Source organism: Drosophila melanogaster, chromosome 3R (genome assembly GCF_000001215.4).
Source record: "Drosophila melanogaster chromosome 3R".
Taxonomy (NCBI): Eukaryota; Metazoa; Arthropoda; class Insecta; order Diptera; family Drosophilidae; genus Drosophila; species Drosophila melanogaster.
Window position 1 is genome coordinate 6,196,429 of NT_033777.3, and position 19,388 is coordinate 6,215,816.

General features: G+C 43.6%; 2 protein-coding genes across 4 annotated transcripts, besides 1 other annotated feature; both read left to right on the forward strand.

Annotated features, from left to right (window-relative positions):
- The first annotated feature begins 2,382 nt into the window (after positions 1-2,382).
- Positions 2,383-11,250, forward strand: Osi24 (Osiris 24). Its single transcript, NM_141363.2, has 6 exons — positions 2,383-2,835; positions 7,940-8,680; positions 9,056-9,169; positions 9,230-9,391; positions 9,457-9,907; positions 10,543-11,250. Exons 2-6 carry the CDS (start codon positions 8,017-8,019, stop codon positions 10,751-10,753), a joined length of 1,602 nt encoding a protein of 533 aa, NP_649620.2. The 5' UTR covers positions 2,383-2,835; positions 7,940-8,016; the 3' UTR covers positions 10,754-11,250.
- Positions 9,914-10,065: a mobile genetic element.
- Positions 11,251-12,944: 1,694 nt separating the features above from the next.
- On the forward strand, positions 12,945-17,065 carry Osi2 (Osiris 2). 3 transcript variants are annotated; one of them, NM_001275374.1, is made up of 5 exons: positions 12,945-13,048; positions 15,032-15,386; positions 15,665-15,811; positions 15,961-16,100; positions 16,421-17,065. In NM_001275374.1, exons 2-5 carry the CDS (start codon positions 15,034-15,036, stop codon positions 16,951-16,953), a joined length of 1,173 nt encoding a protein of 390 aa, NP_001262303.1. In that variant the 5' UTR covers positions 12,945-13,048; positions 15,032-15,033; the 3' UTR covers positions 16,954-17,065. The 3 variants fall into 3 exon arrangements, with proteins under 3 accessions (NP_001262303.1, NP_649621.1, NP_731052.2); NM_141364.2 differs by lacking the exon at positions 12,945-13,048 and adding an exon at positions 14,571-14,732; NM_169130.2 differs by lacking the exon at positions 12,945-13,048 and adding an exon at positions 14,761-14,947.
- The last annotated feature ends 2,323 nt before the right edge of the window (positions 17,066-19,388 follow it).

Below are 19,388 nucleotides of genomic sequence, written 5' to 3' on the forward strand. Positions count from 1 at the left end.
ACTGTCAACGGTTTGTTTTGACGGCTCGTAACGGCCTTTTGCACTCGAGCTCGTGAAAGTGTTTACCTTATTTTTTGTCACACTCAGCCGGCTCCACACCATCAACTCCCATTCCCAAACCCCCTGGTCAACACCATCATCGCCATCCTCTCTACGGAGCGCTGATTACGCAGACCCATCTCACTTTCTTCTCATGCAGATTGCGCAATGCTGACAAAAGCATTCTGGGTGTGTGCGAGTATCGCCAAGCATCTAGAGTTAACCAAACTTGCCGGCATCGACATTTTTCGAAGCCGGCGTGAGCATATTTATGAGTAAAAGTGGAATTAATGATTGGAATAAAATTCAAAGCAAAGGTTTGCAAATATTTGCGGCAGGCCGAGACCCCCTCCGCATACCAATCGATCGGATTCAGACTCATACTTGGATTGAGGGGAGATGTAACGTAATATATGGATGGGTTCAAGGCACCTAAGACTTTGCATCCCGCTGCCGTTGGACACATGTCAATCGAAAATGGTAGAGGATGCCTGGCTTTCTTTGACATCTTTGGCGGCTCTTTAATAGGTGCTAAATGAATTCGCAACGAACACTTTCACAGGGGATGACCAAAATGGGTGATACTCGCAGTCAATTGTTCAGCCTTTTCTCGGGCAAAGAAGTTGGCCCCGATTTGCGTTGGGCTTTTAGAAAACATTGCTCTGACCATTGTAACATTGAGAGTGCTTATTGATTTTGCGGTCTCATAAACTGGCTTTCATTTCGTTTTGGCTTTTGAGCTTCCCAGTGGTTCAGTGGTTCGTCGGCTTTGTGGTTTGATGGTTTGATGATAGGGAGCGGAGTGTTTCCGCTCGTTAGCCACAAGTCAATGGCAAAGTTTGTCACCAGAAATTAATATCAATGTGACGCTCAGTTGGCCAATTCTAAACGACGACTTTCCCATGCGTAAACCGGCCCACAAAACCCGTTCACAGATCAAACGGCGACAATTTATAAATAAGTGAAAATCTGCTTACAATGTACGCAGCAAAACTAGTTCAGCTTAAATATTTATAGAAATCGAAAATGCTCGGCAGATGTGCACAACTGCATTTTCCCCCTATGTTCGGAATCCCTAAGCCTCTAATCCCCATGACGACAACATGTGCATTTCAAAGATAACATATATTTCAGTAGATATCATTGGGTCTGCGAAAAGACCGCAGTATATATATAGCAAATAGAAAGATACAGCCTGGAAGGTTTACTTTTTCAAATCAGTCAAGCATGGTTTTTTCGATTCCTGAAACCCAAAAGCCCAATACAATATGACAGCCATTAGGGGTAACATTTAAGTTTGCCATCGAAACTGTTGCAAAGGACTCCTGGAACAAGAAACTCTGTATACAGCCGAAATATATTCGTATATCAGTATATGTATGTATATATATCCGTATATATTTATTTATCTTATTCAATCATTAGTTTGGATTATAATTTCCGTTTTTAAAATCTCTTTCAAAATAATTTATATTCAAAAAGAGCTAATGCTTCGCATTGATTTTAAATTTGAATGGATACTGTTTATCTTCATTTAAAGTTATTAAATTTCTTAGCCATTTGCAATATTAATTATTTTAATCGAGTGCAAATGGCGTGAGGACCTCAGTATATCAAAAGTTTAACCGCTTCTGGCGTGGAAAAACACAAGAAACAAATTGTAAGAAATTAAATAAAGTTTGCGGCAACTCTTGGCCAAGTTTTTCAACAGAGGTCAGCTTGCTTCCCTCGCAGGGCCAACAAAATCGAAAGTTCGACTAAGACGGCGACTGACTAACTAAGTGACCGCTTTCCGTTAGCATATGGTGACTATTATTCGCGCCATGACTTGACTTATTTTTATAGCTTTGTATTATTTATTTATATTCACATGCAAAATTGACATGCAGTTTCGCTGCGACGTTGTAGTTTGCAGTTTTAATTATTTTTTGGCCGCAGAGGAGCCGTTTTCATTAGCGACTAATTTTCCGTGTAGGAGAGAAAATGGATGATGGTCACTGATGAGGCACTGAGATTTCTTTTGAAACATAGAAAATTATGTTTTAGCGCACAATTAGGATTATTCTTAAACTTACACATCTTTATTTTCACACTCTTACTCTTACTAATTTGAACTTAAAATAAACCTTATATGAAATATAGATGACGAGCGGCAGCACTTTCCCATTTTTTTCCGTGTAGTGATCTACCACAGCAGCTGTTGAGTTCAGCACTTGGCCCGGCTCAAACCCTGGCCAAGAGACTCTCTTAGGCCGCTCTTCGCTACGTAAGAAGTGGGTTCGCTCACGTAGCGCTTCGTAAGGTAAAACTGGTTGATGGCACCCGCCGTTTGGCTTTCGCCCGGCAGTCCAAATCTTCGCGAGCTGAAAGGCAGACGCAGACGCGCGAGTAAAGCGGGAATATAAGTTTGCGATCCCGAGCCTCTGATTATAATAACTGCCAGAATACAGACTACAGTGGCGTGTGCTGCTCTAGTTCAAAGTGGGTATATTGTTTGCAGAGGCTAAAACTCCGATGCAGTGAATCTAAGTGTTGTTAAAGTGAAACGAGCTGCAGCAATTGCATTGACAAAGGAAGTGAGCCAGTGAGTGAACGGGTTTCGGCCAGCATTTTCACCAAGCTAAATCGGAGAGCCGACGCGGAGCGGCAGTGAATGCAATTCCGATTTCGAAACATACAGAAACGAAAGTCTGCTGAAGAAAGTTCTCCGCTGCCGAATGCAAAAATTTAATTGCCAGCCAGCCGAGTGAACCAGAAACTCCTGCAGGAATTACAAGCTCCCCCGACTGCGAGAAGGTAAATTGAGATGTAATTGATGACCGCCAGTGAGAGGCCTCATTAATCACTATCCAGATCCTCCGTGCAATCTTTTTTTACGATTCTGGATTCCAACAATTGATGAGCAATAACTATTGCCTGCTAGAGAGAAGGTTGTTGCCACCGACAAGATACTATAGACAAGAAACCGATTGTTAACATTTCTCTGTAGACACTGCTGTGGCTCTTTAAAGCCATTCGCCATTTCGCCGCTCCTCCGCATCTGTATCTTTTTATCTCCCTTTGTAATCGTATATTGGAGTCTCACACTGTGTGCGGGAACTACTGGCCGCTAACTTAATAGAAAAGCCCCGCAATCTTCGTAATTAATTGTCGAGCTACGTTACGTAAGCCGACCAGCTGGCCTACCCCAACTGGCCAAAAGGGAATCATCTGCTCAGCTCGGCCGGCAATCGAAGCGTCGCTAAATGTTTAACGACACTTTCTTTTTTCGGCTCACAGCCCGTAAAAATGCGTCGAAGAAAGCTCTCGTCTCAGTCGATCAACTGCAAATTATTAAAATGACATGAGCGGAGGAGTGGGCAACACAGTGACAAATTATAGACCTCGATGAAGATGGTATCAAGTTAAGAAAACAAAAGACAAAAAATATGACGGACTTTGGTTGTCTCTTCCAAGGGTCGCTGTCTTAGAATAATGTTATATTTTACAATAAGTTTGAAGCCCTTTAACATATCATATTTAAAGTCCCCAAACTTTTTTTTAAATGCACCTATCATTGCTTTTAATTGGTCTGCAGCGCACGCATTATTTTCCAGTGAACCATGGAATTGTGGTTAGTGGTGCAGTGGTTCAGTGGTGCAGCTTAGAGAAATGCGAGTAGGTTGGGATTCGGATAAAGAGGCAGACGCAGAGCCACGGGTGCACATCCTCGTGAGTCATGAGTGTTTTCCCGACTACGAGCTATTCGCCCGACTCGCACTTTCATTTTGCCAGCTCTTTAATCCCGCCTGCTGGAGAAGCAACTTTCTTGTCGAGAGCACTCATATCATCCGACAGCTGCAGATGCAGACCGCATTCACACTGATATTCCATATGGAAGTGCTCTCGCCCGACATCCTCGAAAGATGGCGGATGGGCATGTCAGAGTGGTTTCACGGGCACTTGAATCCGGCATGAATTGGCGGTGGATTAAATGTCATTTGGTTAAATTTACAGATGGCAACGATTGCATCACTCTGCCAGTGAATTTAATTTGGACTTACAGCACCGACTTAATGACATAAATAGCAGTCGACTTTCTAAAGCCCAGCTGAGTAGCGGGTAAATAGCAGAAACACCTCCCGGGTGCTGGGCTCGTATTCAAATCACTCAATGCGAGTGCGAGTGAGTGGAAACGCCCCGTAAAACAATCATCGCCTAATGGCCTGCTAACATCGCGGCCAAATTGGCGGCTAATTGGCGAAACCCGAATTCCAATCCGCAGAAATTGCGTTACCCGGTTGCTGGGCTGTCGGGGGACCGGCTGAAACCGAAAGTCCTACCCCGGAATGGATTAAAGCCATTCGGAGCGGAGAAGGTCTGGGCCAGTTCCTCACGTAGCTGCCATTATTCCGCTTTCGCGCAAGACCCGTTAAGTCGAGAAAACTGCTCGTTGAATCCATTCAGGATTTGTCAGGCAAAATTTATCGTATGCTCGGCTCCGAGCTGCCAAAGATTAAAGCGTGACGAAGGTTTCGCACAGTAAATACACATCTGATTTTATCGCATGGATTGGATAGAGGTTACTTTAAGCAACAGAAGCTTTCCACAATTCGATAACATTTTAGCATAATAAAGATGTAATAAGGCACTCGGACATTCGAGTTATTATCTTGTCTCGATTTTATAAGAATCCTTGTATTTTCCACTGCTTAAGGCTCGTAGTTATCATCGCCACTTCCATTAACTTAAACTTGCTTCTGATTTCAATTCCTGAATTAACTTTATACAAGTATGACCGAAACGACCGAATATTCATTTGGCCTTCCCCGAAATATTTTCCGTTAAAAGATATTCCACAAGGGAATGTGAATTCATTCGAAATTATTAACTGCCACAAAGTCGACCTTCTCGACCATGAATCGCAATTTGTCCAGCAGAGACAGTGTGTGTTTGTGGCTAAATGCACCTGCCAGCCGACCAGAACATATGGGCAACAGACTCTCCTCGGGTCGCGACCAACCTGGGGTCTCGACCAACTTGTTCTCGGCCATGTTTGGACTTAACAGTTATGTCACACACTAACAGTTACGATGCAGCGCGTTTACGAGCGTTTTCGACCGTTAGTGGCCGCTGTTTGTCAACCAAACTGGTTGCCGACGTCTAAGTTTGATACTTTGTGCGTTTTTTAGAGTCGTTAGACGGGCGTGTCGCAAACAATGATTGCCAGCTTATTAGCCCCATGACCCACGCCCTTCGCGGAGATGGAGCCACTGAAAATATGGAGCATGTGCGGCCGAGACATCGGTTTCCATTAGATCAGAACCCTGGAAACTTTGTGACTTAATTGGGAAACTTAGCCTCGGATGAGCGCCGCTGCACGGAGAAAAGAGCAATATGGTAAAAGCAGGGAGGCAGAAATCTGATTAAACGCTGCCTTTGCGAAAAGTTTGTCTTAACTATATCAGAGCGGAATATCAGAGCATGAAGGTAGACCGACCACAACCCATAACCGTGTCTTGCTGGAGAAGAGGCGGGGCTCAAAGGGTTCAGAATTTAGTTCTAATTGTAATGTTTTAAATTAATTTGCATGATGCCATTGCCATGACCCATGACCCGAAAGCGTGCACTATGTGAATAATTAAAGCAAAACTGTTTTACCCTCCACCGGAGGAGCAGGGAGCTTAAGTCGGCTGGCAATACTTTTTAATGAGATGTTTAGACGGCCGCACAGGGGAATTCTCTCGACGAAAGCGCAAACCTATAAATGATGGCCCTAATGGACTGTCAATGATCATAATGTTTCCATTAGCGGCTCAGATACTACTAGCCCACTGTCTCCTCAAATCGCTTGATGCATCTTGATGCTCAAACAAAGCAAACTGAGCTGTTTTCAGGCTTACAAAGTGCCCCATTGCATTTCATGGGAAATTTCTCATTTTCCGACCACCGAGGAGAAACAATTTTCAATCAGTCAGTGCGGCTTATAAGCAGTTTCCATTGAATTGGATTCAGCTCTACCACTCAGATGCAAGCTCACAATAAAATAAAGAGAACATACATTTTGCCGTGAATTTTATAATTTATTTTGTGTCAATAAATTTATTAGGTGAACTTTTGCCATTAGTGAGAATAGCGTTTAATAATTGAATATTTTACAGCAACCTAAGCAAAGCAAAGCAAATTTAATTTAGAAAAATCCAGCTCGCAAAGTGCGTAACTTCTGTTTTAAATTTCCTCCCCGGCATTTGGCTGACCTCAAACATCTGTTCCCGAAGTCTTTAGTGCAACTTGATAGTCAGTGTAATCAGACGTTCCCCCTGCTCCTCGGATTTCCACTGCTATACCATTTGAGTAATTAACCGGGTAGCATTCTTACCACCTGCCGACATGTGTTTTTTCAATTTAGTTTACAGTCGACTGCAGAAGACCGACTCTTGGCTTTGATGGCGGAGCCAACAAATAAACTGGAAAACAAGAAGTTCGCTGATTCGCTTTGAGCAGCGCACTTGTGGGTGCAATTTGCGGCTTAAGAGCCACAAACTCAGTTCTGTAATAGTTTTCATGCCACTGCCGCTCGCCGTGAAAATCGAAAGTGAAAATGCAACATGAAAATAACGTGATCTGGACCAGAGTCGAAGGCCTGAAGCCCGAAGCCCAATGTCTAAAGTCTGGAGGTAGCGCCAACGCATCCGAGGCGTCCGTGCTCGGTAAACACAAACAAAGCAGTGTACATTTTCACTTTTCCCCAGCGCGGAGCTCTCCACTCCGGAGCCCCAAAGTGTGGATGGAATTGGGGGAACAGCGAATGCCGAATGAATGGCGTGTCGCATAGCGAGTGCGACGAATGCCAAAGGCAAATAAAAAGTTGGCGACGTGCTTTGTGTGCCCAAGAGTGGCGTTTTTAAGGGGAGCAGTGGGTGGTGTGGGTGGAGCTGAGCACGAGCCCCTCCAATTGGGATGCCCAGAAAATGTGAAATGGGAAATCATTCGCATTACCCGGCCTGATTAGCGACCTAGCCGAAACAAACAATATTGTTTAAAGTGCACTCCAAAAAACAGGCCGAAAATATTTAAAATCATCATATTTAGCATCATCCATTTATTTTCTTCGGAAAATTAGTTAAATAAACTGTTTCAATTGCCGGTTTCCTCAATAGAAATGGAAAGTATTTATACACAAAATCGAGTTGCCTGATCGTTTGACTCAAACAACGAAAAGGTTTAAGTGCTTAACAAAATTAGCTAAAATTCACGCACGAACTGTGAAAATTGTGAAAATAGTTTTAGAAAGGGCAATCAGTGAATGAATTGTATCAACCCCTTAAATTGGCAAACATAAACTGAAACAATAAATTGGTGGGCAGCCAATTTATGTAATTAAATAGATTATATTCATATATTACCTTTTGCATACACACTGTTCATTTTACATATGTACATACTGAATGTTAAAAATAAATATAGCCAGTCAATAAACGATTATGGCCAATGGAAAAACTATTAGTTAGCAAATGGCTAGCAAAGATTTTAAATACAACAATTAAATGAGTGATTTTACACAAAAATTGATGACAAATTTAACTCTTTCCAGACTAAATTCCATTATAAATTCGTAAATATGCCGGCGCAGATAGAGTGCGCAGTTTTTAAACTTTTCGAATGGGGCTTAAATTAATTATTTATTTGGGACAATAAAAGAAAAGGGTGCCTTCCAACTGTACCTGAGTTTCCGTGTACTTTTATCCGTTCAAGGACGCACGTAATGCGCTTATCAGGTTGCGTATTTTTTCCAGTTGCTTGTCACGTTCCCCAAAGTTATTTATTCGTGTGCCAACCGCGCTGAGTTCGCGGAAATTGGCCACAACTCCATCGCGTCGAGAAGAGAATTCCCCTCTGAAAAAGCAATTATTCGTTACAGAAAACTGAACCGAATCGAGTCGAGTCGAAGCGAAGCGAGAACCTTGGCATGCGAGTGCAGCTGCAAGGCGAAGGATAATGAAAATGGGTAGCCAGTACATCGACGGGGCGAAATTAAAAGCAAACAGCCACAGAAAGCGGCGATGCAGTCCGCTGCTTTATGGAATTATCTTGCTCTGCAAAGTGGCGATGATACCGGCAGCTGTTCCGGAATCGGAATTGGATGCAGGAGCCCTCTATAGTCAGCCCCTCACTACGATGGCGGGACAGCCGCGCAACGATGACACATTCCGGCCCATCCTACCCATCGACATCAGTCCGGAGTTCATTTCGAGGAATGTATTCACAAAGTCGGGCCAGTACAGAGTGTTCCAGCCGGCGGAGAGCGAGAGTGATCTGCGCTTGGCGGTGGCCATGCGTCGACGGAACTTTAAACACCCCTCGGATTCACCCAGAAAGCAGGAGTCCGAAAGTTCGGCAGCCGCTTTTAAAAACCAAACCATTACCTCTATCGACGCCGAACTAAAAGGTCTGGAGGATCTGCTCGTGGACTACGTGGAGCAGTTCTTCAGCAACGGCAGATATGAGCCCACTCCTGGTTTGGTCCTGGCTCTTCAGCAGAACCACTCGCACCCACAATCTTATACTGGCAAGCGCACCACCCGAAGCATTTTGGAGGACACCAACGTTGAGCTGAATGTTCCAAGGGCTTTTGAAAGCGCCCGACTGCTTTTCTTTAGCGGTAAGTAAAAGAATGTCCTAACTATTTTGATCCTTAAATCTCCATTCATTGTTTTTCTACTTAAGTAAATATATAAAACTTAATTTTTTAATAACAACATTTGCCTGACATATTTAATGTCTTCTCCATGAAAAACCATTCCTGAAGCAGAAAATAAATTAAGTAAAAATTTAGTACAGATCAACAAATATTTATACCACAACTTTAAAGTGACTAAAAACAGAAAGAAAAATCGGATACCTCAAACATCGTTACTCACAACAGTATCTCAATCAGTTGTAATCAAACCAACACTGAATTTCTTTACGTCATTGATTCTCGCTTGGTATTTGCTTCTTGTTAACTTAATTAACAACATACCATTTTCCACTACAGGTTTGAAGAAGGTGATGTGGCCCATCTATATGGGTTTGCAAGTGCTGAAGAGCGTGCTCTTCGCCATGTTCCTGCCAACCATCATCAGCAGTGTAAGCCGACTGATTGGCAAGGGTAAGTACATCGGCTTAAGGCACTTGAATAAATTTAAACATTTGTATTACTTTGGGCTAGGCATCACTTCCGGCTCGGCTGGGTCGGTGCCGTTGTTTATCCGCCCCATTGAGCCGCCACAAGAACTGGACTTCCGGGACAACAGCATGAATTTCGATGATGACAGCAAATTTTCCCTGGCGGACGAGGGCAAAACGCCAGCCGGCTACGAGTACAATGCAGGTGGGCCATCTGAAATAGAAGATGTTGTCTAGATGATAGTTATTCCGATTTTTTTTACCTTGCAGAGGCATCACAGCAGCAGGCGCAATATGCCCAGGTCAATGGGAACTCGGTGAACCAGGCCACTTTGTCGCGCTATGGAGGTCAGCAGATGATGCAGGACACCTATCTGAGTGCTCTGCAGAGCATTGGCGCTGCCTCCTTCAAAAACTCCCAGAGCATGTCAGGATCCTTCAGCGCCGGAGCTGGTGGCGGAGCTCCAGGAATGACGAAGAAACCAACGCCGGCCGTGATGAACACGTTCCAGAGCTTCCAGAAGGTGCCCAGCTCGTCGCTTTTGCTGTCCAACTATGACCCCTTCTACAGTCCACTATTGTCCCGCCTGGACTCGGTGTTTGCCCAGCTCAAATTGAATCCGGAGAACGAAGCTTGCCGCGAGAAACTCATCTGCCTGATGTACGCCAACCCCGCGAAGTATGCTCCGTACAGCAACCTGGTCTCAGCTCAACTCAGCAGGTGAGTGTTGTAAGTCCTCACATGATTAGTGAGAGGTTTGGTTTTATCTTTTATATGTTAATTGCGCTGTTATGTTACTGTTACTGCATTGTATTGATTCATCGCTTCTAAATAAATAAAAAAAAAAAAAAAAAAAAAAAAAAAAAAAAAAAAAAAAAAAGCAGGTGAGTTCGGTTTCCGCCCGAAAGTATGCCGTAATTAATCGCAGTTGAGCAATTACAGTAGGGTATTGATTAAAGGAATACCATTCCTTATTTCATTTCAGTAAAGTGCCTTTAGTCGAGGCCAAATTAATAAGGGTAGAAATAACCATCAATCGAAATTTAAATGAAAGCTTAAGGTGTCAGTACGTGTATCGGTATGCTTGGTTGCCTTATTTATGTTTTATATTAATAAGATTAATATTAATACCATGTCAGCTTTTAATTAAGCTACCTGTAATTGTCTACATTTTTAATTTTAATGTTAACAAAATTAATAACATTGAAACAATCAAAATCTGCTGACGCTTCTCAAAGGAGATCAACGAATGAGCTTTCTAACTTAGGCAGTCACAGAAATCACTTATTCATATTAATAGCTTTAACATTTGTGTGCTTTACATTTAATTCAACTACCGTCACTCCCACTTTTAGGGAACTGAACGAGCTGCGGAAGCCTACTTCCGACAACCCGGACATCCTGCGATTCTTCAAGTACATGCGAGCGGCGAAGGACGGTCAGGACGGCGTCGACTGCGACGAGTCCTTCGCCAAGTGCAAGGAGCTGAAGGACCTCGAGAACCCGGCAATGCTGTCCACCTACAACGACATCAACAAACTGGTCCAGGCCCGCAAGCTGGCGTAGACGGGGTCTAAAGGTCTCGGAGCCATCTCTCGGACGGTATGGGGTCGAGATGACAGCAAAGTTCGTGGGAGTCACGTCAAAAGTCCGTCTGACGGATGCCTGCCTTCTGGGGATGGGCGGTGTAATTATGCAAATCGTACTTTAGATAGGATAGCCTAGCCATATATAGAGGTTCGTCAGACGGCAGCTGTCGGCGGCGGGTGGGGGTTGGTGCGCAGGGGCAGGGACGGGGCTTCATTAATACGCTGTAAATAGAAAAGTTTGTTTCGTAGTTTAATTAGCACCAGCACCAATTACTGGAGGATGCTGTTATTTTTAGCCATTTAGCTGAATTTTAAGTATTTATTTCTAGCCTACGACTATTTTTAAACCTAACCCGACTATTTTTAACTATTTATTCTGTTGTTATTATGCGATTAGTCAGCGAGCATTGTTCAATGTCCTTAAATTATTCAACAAAATCATGTTGTACCACCAGAAATAAACCAAACTTATTGAAATCTCTTTGCGCTTGATTGGGCGAAGAAACAAGGGCATGGCTTCTTAAGCGAATTCCTGTTTAAATTGGTTGCATGGAGAAAGAGCTTGCCTGACGACACCAGCTCGAAAACACCTTTCCTATTTTAGTGCAAACATTTGCATTATACAGAAATATCTAAAGGACTTGGGGCAGCAAGAAACTTAATTACAAGCAAACATGTGTTTGAGTGTCTGGTAAGTATATGCATTTATATGTAAGTTACGTGCTTTTAAGTGGTTCATTGCTTTCAGCTTTAATGAAGTGATCCTAGTGACAATAAGCAATCGAAACTAGTTAGTCAATTTGTATTTTTCGCAAGATATGTTGTCAAACGTTTTTGATAAAATATCTATATTTTACACAAGTATAGAACCTTGAATCTGCACTAACAAAAGACTAAGAAATCATATAAAAAAGTCGGCGGAATGACTTTGGAAAAATGTGTGCTATAGTATTTTACTTAAAACATGCAGTTTGTTAATAATTTGAGTATATGATACCTGAATACTAATAGTGCTGGAATGTCTCGTTTAATTAAAAGTGGACAATGAAGTAATACATATTTAATAAAAGATACCACTACTACTGACTACTGCGTTTCGCTTCGACTTGTAGTATTGTTTCGTAAATATATTTTCGGAAATTTGAGCTAGGTTTATTTATTTAGGGCGCAAATCTGTGCAGTGGAAGAGGAAGTGCTGCAAATATTGTGTTTAGCTCTTCTGTTACCGGATTTTCTCCTTTTTTTTTCTTTTCTAGTTATTTACGTTTACATATGTATGCGGAATGTTCTGGTCAGATGCTTTAAAGGGCTGCCCAAGTAGATGATTCAATTACGCGGCTTGGGCAACATGTCCGGCAAAACAAAAGCGTCTCCGACCGCAGCCTTGCACCCGGCCACGCCTCCGCACACAAGTGCCCTCGAACTGACGGAAACAATTTCCGCCGGCGGGCTTCTGTTTGCGGCCTCGTTGGCAGATCGTGCCTCCGCTGACCGAGGAAAATCGGGAAATCGTGCGAGTGTGGCAGCGGGAAAACCCGCAGCAGTGCCGCCTGTTTTGATTTTTGTGGCAGCCAGATGGGGAATTGCCCAGTTGCCCCACGATTGGCCCACAGTTGCCGCCGCAGGAAATTGCAGACAATGCAAAAACTCACTGGATGCAGGTTCCTCTGGTTCGCATTTCGCCCTGACTTTAAACGTGGGCGTTCCAAAAACCAGTTTGCAGTAAAAGTAATAATCGTATGTGAGGCAAGAGGCCAAGAGTTGCATAATCCCTGCGACTGTGACGTACGTTTTCCCGGAATGAGTCACTTGAACAGTTTGTTGGCTCTTTAAATCAAACTCGAATTAAAGCCAAGGCCTCGACGTGCGCCACAATAATTTTGGGATTTTCTCAAGGCACACGAACGCTCGACTCGCCCAGCCGGACGCGAAGAAGCACAGGTCGTTGTCTCTCACCCACGGAGTCAAAAGTAAACCCGATCGACTGATCGTATCCACAACCTACCGCAAGTGCGACCGCGTTGAGATCTGCCTCTTAGCCATCATCGTTGCGGGCCAAAAGCGACGACAGTGGCTGGGCTATTGTCTCCATGTGTTGACTTCGCCACCGACTCCTCCTCTCGCCACTTCTCGCATTTCATATAAAATCTTTGCCGTCCAGCAGCCACGGCACAGTCGCTTTCGGCCAGCAGAAAGACAGAGTCGCTCGGAAAACGCGTCAAGGATATACCTAACCAAAATCACCCCAGGCGCTTATAGGAAACAGCAAAAGGTAAACAGCGGAAAAAACCGTTCGAAAAAAGAATGTAAAATTGTGTGAAGTGAAGTGAAATGAACTGCGATAAATTGTGTAATAAGCAAATAATATAGATGTGGGAAACGCCAGCATTGCATTACCAATTTAAACGACCATTCGATTGTGGCCAATAACTTTTAACCGTACTTTAATAAAGCGGTTGCAAATTTAAAATTTTCTGAAAATTCAGTTCTCTGAACAGAGAAGTCCTTATATCTGTGATTATTGGAACACTTTGCAAAGAAAATTAATATAATTTCAAGCATGGCCATGTGTAAATTTAATGTACAATAGTTTAATTTATACGGTAAATGAATTAAAGGCCACTGTTTTTAAGGTTCATTAAATATATTGAATATCATTCAGATTAGTAGATAGTCGTTTAGGGAGTGCTATTTTCAACGAATGCAGACTTGTATTTATCTTATTGTTAAAATAGTAGTAGAAGTTCAAAATAGGCATAGTCATTGCTAAACGAGAGCTATTCAAGGGTGTACATAAATTGTTAAATCTTTCGACCCGATAAAGCCATCATTTCCATTTATTGCCACTGTAATTTCGTAATACCGACCATCACCAGTCCACATTTCATTGACCTTCAATGGCGAATGCAAATGAAAAAGCAAAACAAATAGCGAAACAAACACAACAGACACAGTGACCAAAATTTGTTACCGCTTTCGACATAGCCATGCAAAGACCACTCCGACTGTGCAAAATATTCGCCGTGAAGCGATAATGATTCACTAATCCATAAATCTTCCGCACCCATTCCCATCCAATTACGATTCCTCATAAACATCCGCAATTTATTGTGTGCTTTCGGGTGCTTGACTTTCCATTGCCATAAACTTTTCACTTTCGCGCCATAAAGCGTTTTTCGTTGCATACTCTTTGGCGTCCCACAAACTTTTCTTCTCGTGGACATTGAAGTTCTTTAAAGTTGGTGGGCGAGCCGAATTCTTTGTTAGTTTCGCCTATACCACTAGCGGATTGCCACACAAGCGTCGCGCTGATGAGTCCCAGTCCCGGTCTGTATTTGGCCCAAATAACGAAAGCCTAACGAAAGTAAAAGCAACTGGCCAAAAAAGCCCCTGAAGCATAACGAACTTTTCGCGTGCGATTTCAGCTGGCGTCCATCTTAATACAGTGGTTGGGCCACATGTCGAATGGAAATTTCCTTTTTGGGATTGAAACTCTTTTAATGTCTCTATATATCCAATTTAAAGTTACGAAATATAAAGAAATGGCAAAGAATGAAAGATATTTTATTGCGAATCCTTTTTTATTTTACATAATTTGTTATGACCAAGAGTTAGTACATATCTCGTAGACATTTTATCGCCTACCGTTAGTATGCGAACCACTGTCAATAATGCGCATTAGGAACGCCTCACTGCACTTCTGCTTGACCAGACTGAGCTGACCTTTTTAAAGCACATTAGGCCCGCTGTTTATGCGCTCTAGCACGGAATTCAATTACGAGCATTTCCCGCCTCATTGCCGACAAAGGGTTAAGCCGGCAAACCGGTCCGCCGGCATTTCACTTTGGGTCCAACTCATCTGTGGGTTTATCTGTATTTTTGGGTGCAGAAAGCTCCACGAGAAATTTAAGCAAACCAAAGTCGAGTTAGCAGTAAACACCGAAGAGCAAAGAGTGGTAAGCCGTGGTCAAGTTGGCTTGAAAGCGAGAGTTATTACGTTTGAGCGGTTAATTGCACAGTGAGCCATCGGGACCGCTAAGCCATGTGAAAAGTGTGTCAGTTTTAAGTGGAGAGTCGATCCGTTAAGCCAATAAGCAGTAGCCAAATAGTTGCCTATATACACTTCTTTTTTGACATCGCGAGACGGAGCCAAAAATGCTGGAATAATCGGGTGATTGAGAGAAAACTTCAGCGGCTCGAACGAAACTTGTGCCAGTAGCTTTGTTTAAGTCATTTCATCTTCTCCTGCTTACAGCCATGGCAATGAGAGCGCTCATCTTTCTGGCCCTCGCCACTCTGGTGGCTGGCGAAGGTCTTCGGCTTCCGGACCAGCAGTCGTCCAACAACATCCAGCAAGTCTACGCACCGCAGCCACCGGCTCAGCAGATCCAGCAACCCCAGCAGCAACAACAGTTTCCACAGGCACAGCAGCCAGGAGTTGGCGAGGAACGCGGACGCTCCTCCCTGCTCAGCATCTTTGGCCTGGGCAACGACAACGATCCCTTCCTGGCCAGGACCAACAGCAACTGCCTCGGCGGCGACCTCTCCGAGTGCTTCAAGACTCAGGCGCTCAACACCTTCGACGAGATCTTCTTCAAGGACCAGTACAAGTAAGCGCTATGATTGTATATACAACTATAAACGGAATAATCGCTTGCTGTCTTTGGGGAAGAGGAATCTCCTAGTGATGCCTCTTTCATATTTTCCCTTGAACGGTAACTTGAAAAGAATGGCTTCCTTAACAATCTCAACGTAAAAAATATAGTTTCTCGACCTGAATTTCATCTAGAGGGAAATGGTTTGTTAAGGCGTACTTTTATAGGCATATTTTTCTTGCGTTACACACCACTTGACGAGAAGGCTAATCAAGAATCCCTTTAACTTCCAGGCTCTCCGACTTTGCTCGTGTGGTGCGACTGCCAGAAACCCAGCAGAGGTCCTTGCTGCAGGAGCCATTCGAGTACTCCGAGGAGCCACGTGGCGACGACGACGAGTGGAATCAGCTGCTGAAATATGGACTCCGAAGGGCCGAACGGTAAGCTGTCACAATTAGCCAAATGACTGCGGCTCGTGCCGGATGCAAATTAATTTGGGCCGCAAAGTTGGCCCGGCTTTTGCATAAAATATGAGATTTTTATGAAAATGTAAATGCTCATTCGCGGACATGTTTCCGCTTCCTTGCAGCTTCATCAAGTCCACGGCTCTAGAGGTCGAGTGGCCCGAGGAACTCACCGAAGCCGGTCGTTATGAAGCACGCTTCATCGGAAACGACATTGATGGCGAACTGGACCTCATTGATGATGGACAGCGGGCTGGACATTTCTGTAAGTCTACATATTATTATTTATGTTGAGTTAAAGAGAAATTTGAATGCGGATAAAAATATCCGAAATAGATAAAAATGCAAATGAGTCAGGAATGGTTTTAATTTTAAAATTATTTCTAATTTATATTTTCAATGCAATACATTTGTTAATGTTTAATTGAATCATAATTTACTTTTCCTAATGCAATGACATTTGAAATTTGACATGGAACATTGAACTTATAAAAATAATACTAGGCCGATTGAGAATTTAATTGTCTTAACATTTCCTCGAGGTTTCAAGCATTACAATAATAAATTTGATATAACCCATTGCAGCGCGTAAGAAGTTGAAGAAGATGATCATTCCCCTGCTGCTGGTGCTGAAGATCTTCAAGCTGAAGTTGCTGCTCTTCCTGCCCTTCATCCTTGGAATCGCTGGCCTCAAGAAGATCCTTGGATTGGCCGCTATTGTCCTGCCCGGTCTGTTCGCCTACTTCAAGCTGTGCCGTCCGCCAGGTGGTGTTGGAGGAGCATTCGGCGGTGGACTGTCGGGCCTGTTTGGCGGCAAGAACACCTTCCCCGAGTACAACCCCCAGGGAGTGGGAGCTGCCACCTACTACCACCACCACGAGCACTTTGAGGGCGGCCATGGAGGCGCTCCAGGACCTTACTACCGCCAGGAGCCAAGCTTTGCCAAGCCCTACACCGACTACTACAGCAAGAGCTACCAGGGCCAGCAGGTCCAGGGCCAGCAGGTTGGCGGCAACTCCGTCAGCTTCGGGGATCCGCAGGAGGCGGCCTACAACGGATACTATGGACGAAACTCCGGCAAGGACATTGTCGCCGAGCAACAGCCTCAGAAGAGCTAACTTCGAGGACTCCAACCACCTCCGCGTTGTTATTTATTCGGCCTTCGGCCTTGTTGCATTCCTATAAGAATATTTATTACGCTAATTGTAAATAAAATAAAGTTTGTAAAATAAACAGGAATTTCGCACTGGGACAGGAAGGATGCCATCCATAGTTTCCTTTGCCAGAGGTCTAGAGCTGTTTCCAATTAACGGCAAAAATTTCACTACAAAACGAGTCTTCAAATTCTGCACTTGCTCTGCTTTTACTCGCGCCGAAGCCGATAAATATAAAAAGCAGCTTTTAATTAAGGCAATGAAAAGCTAAGCCAAGAAGCTGAGGAAAAGTGGACTGGCGTGTTTTTTGGCTTTGCTTGTCTCAGCGAGGGTTGCCATTGAGCTTGGGAAAATCGCAATAAATCATCTGGAGCTCGAAGTTCCCGTGGCTACAGATTATCTTTTCTTTTTAAACATAATCCAAATTGGTTCAAGCCCTGTATGTTGCCGGAGTTTAAAGCTTCTGGATTGTTGACATTGAAATTTTTTTTTATCTAAGCTATTGTCTGCTGGCATACAGGATTGTAACGTGTATATATGATGTATTTATTTCGTCATCTAGGGTACTGCTTAAATATATATTATCTATATTTAAGGCTGTGATTATTTATAAAAACCAAATTGTTCAAAATTCCCTGGAATGCTTATGTTTTTTAACTTTTTATAACACTTCACTACGGCTCTAACTTCCTCCGATTGGCTTGGCCAATTCAAAGTCAATACCAAAGCCAAAGAGGTGATACTAGTAGCTGCAACTGAGTAGCCGAGAAGGCTGTGGTGTTTGGAGATGTCAACACCGTCGGAGGAGTCGACTGGCCTGGACCACATTTTCCAAAAGAAAGCGCAGCAGCCGCTTTGCTGGGGCAAGCCAGGCGGCTTGCTTTAGATTGAGAAATTGTTATGACTCCAACCGAAGGCCACTTAAAAAAATGTGTAAGTCATCGCAAAACGTAGACTTCTATAAATAGTGGTTTCTATGTTTTATATGTAAACGCCTTAAAATCCTAACAATTTTAGAGCACCGATCTAGGACTACGATATAGAGAGGTGGAAACAATTTCTTAATCAAGAAAAAGGGTTTTTGAAGATTTTTCCCAGTGCACTTAATGCCGCAAGTGGCCTGGGCGGACGCAATTGGCTTTGGTGAAGTTTGATTTGGGAGCTGCGATCGGAGGAGGCAACGGTTTATGTACAGATCAACTAGCGGCTTTTGCGACCACATGAACACACCACTTTCGTGGCCAGGCGTCCCACTTTAGCCACTTTAGCTGACCAGCCGGCTAGCCTACTTCCAGATCGGTGCAAATTCCGTGGAAATTCGAGAGGCTCTGTGGCTGAACGCCAATTTTCGGTGTTTTCAATAACTTTGCTCTTGGAGGGGAAATTAATTGAATTTCCTCACTAAACGACCAACAGACGCACAACCTGTTGGGTCGTCACGCCCGCGGGACTCGGCTGAATCCGTAATAGATGCAATAAATTAAACTTGCTCCTAATCAGTTTCGTCTAAAAGAAGGCCCCGGATAAATGCAGCCCGCGTGCGGCGTACTGAAATGACTTGTAACGAAGGTCTCTCGGCGGTGGGAAAACCAAGAGTTTTCACCGCAACCCCGCATTTAATAACTTCACGGCTAGGTTGAAAAATGTAATATTGTACATGAAAAACGAAGAGCAGCTATCGAAATGCATTACAATAGTAGCTGAAAAGAAAACAACTTATTTATACGTTACTTAGAAATTCCCTTTAAATTTAGAATTTCGAAATTTCATTACGAACTTATTTGGTTAAATAATTTCTTAGTTAATAATCTGGGCTCTCTAGATCCCCCTCAGTGACGGCACTGGCTAAAAGTGTTCCGTGGAATGAAGAGCCTTTGACTAATTGGCGCAACTGAAAAAATTTCAGGTTTGCATGCGTGTTGTCAATGGCACTCGGCTTTTCACTGATAATTCGCTGCCACTTTTCCGACCCCCTCCCTCCCTTTACCACACCACACCTCTGCGTACGATGCTGTGTGGGAAAATTGGCCTCTTTGTTGTTGGGAATTAGGTCTGTTGTTTACTTTCGACTGCCTGTGTTTTTGTTGACGACCCACGCTGGCAAAGACAACAAAGGCAGAGAAGAACTTGTCGCAGGGGAAAAACATAAACAAAGTCATACCCAAAAGTGGCAGAATGATGCGGCCAGTCGGGGACAAGGCCATAAGAGAGTCCCCAGAAACTGGCCGAACCAGTGGCTCTCGGCTAAGGAGCTGGTCTTTTTGGGGACCAGTTCCAGGTGCAAAATCCACATCTCGTGCCTGCAAAAACAGGCGCCGGCGTCGCAGTCATCGCCGACTGCGGCAGAGACCTGTATTGTGTTTGCGGTGCTTTTGGCCGCTTTTCATATAAATTCGAAA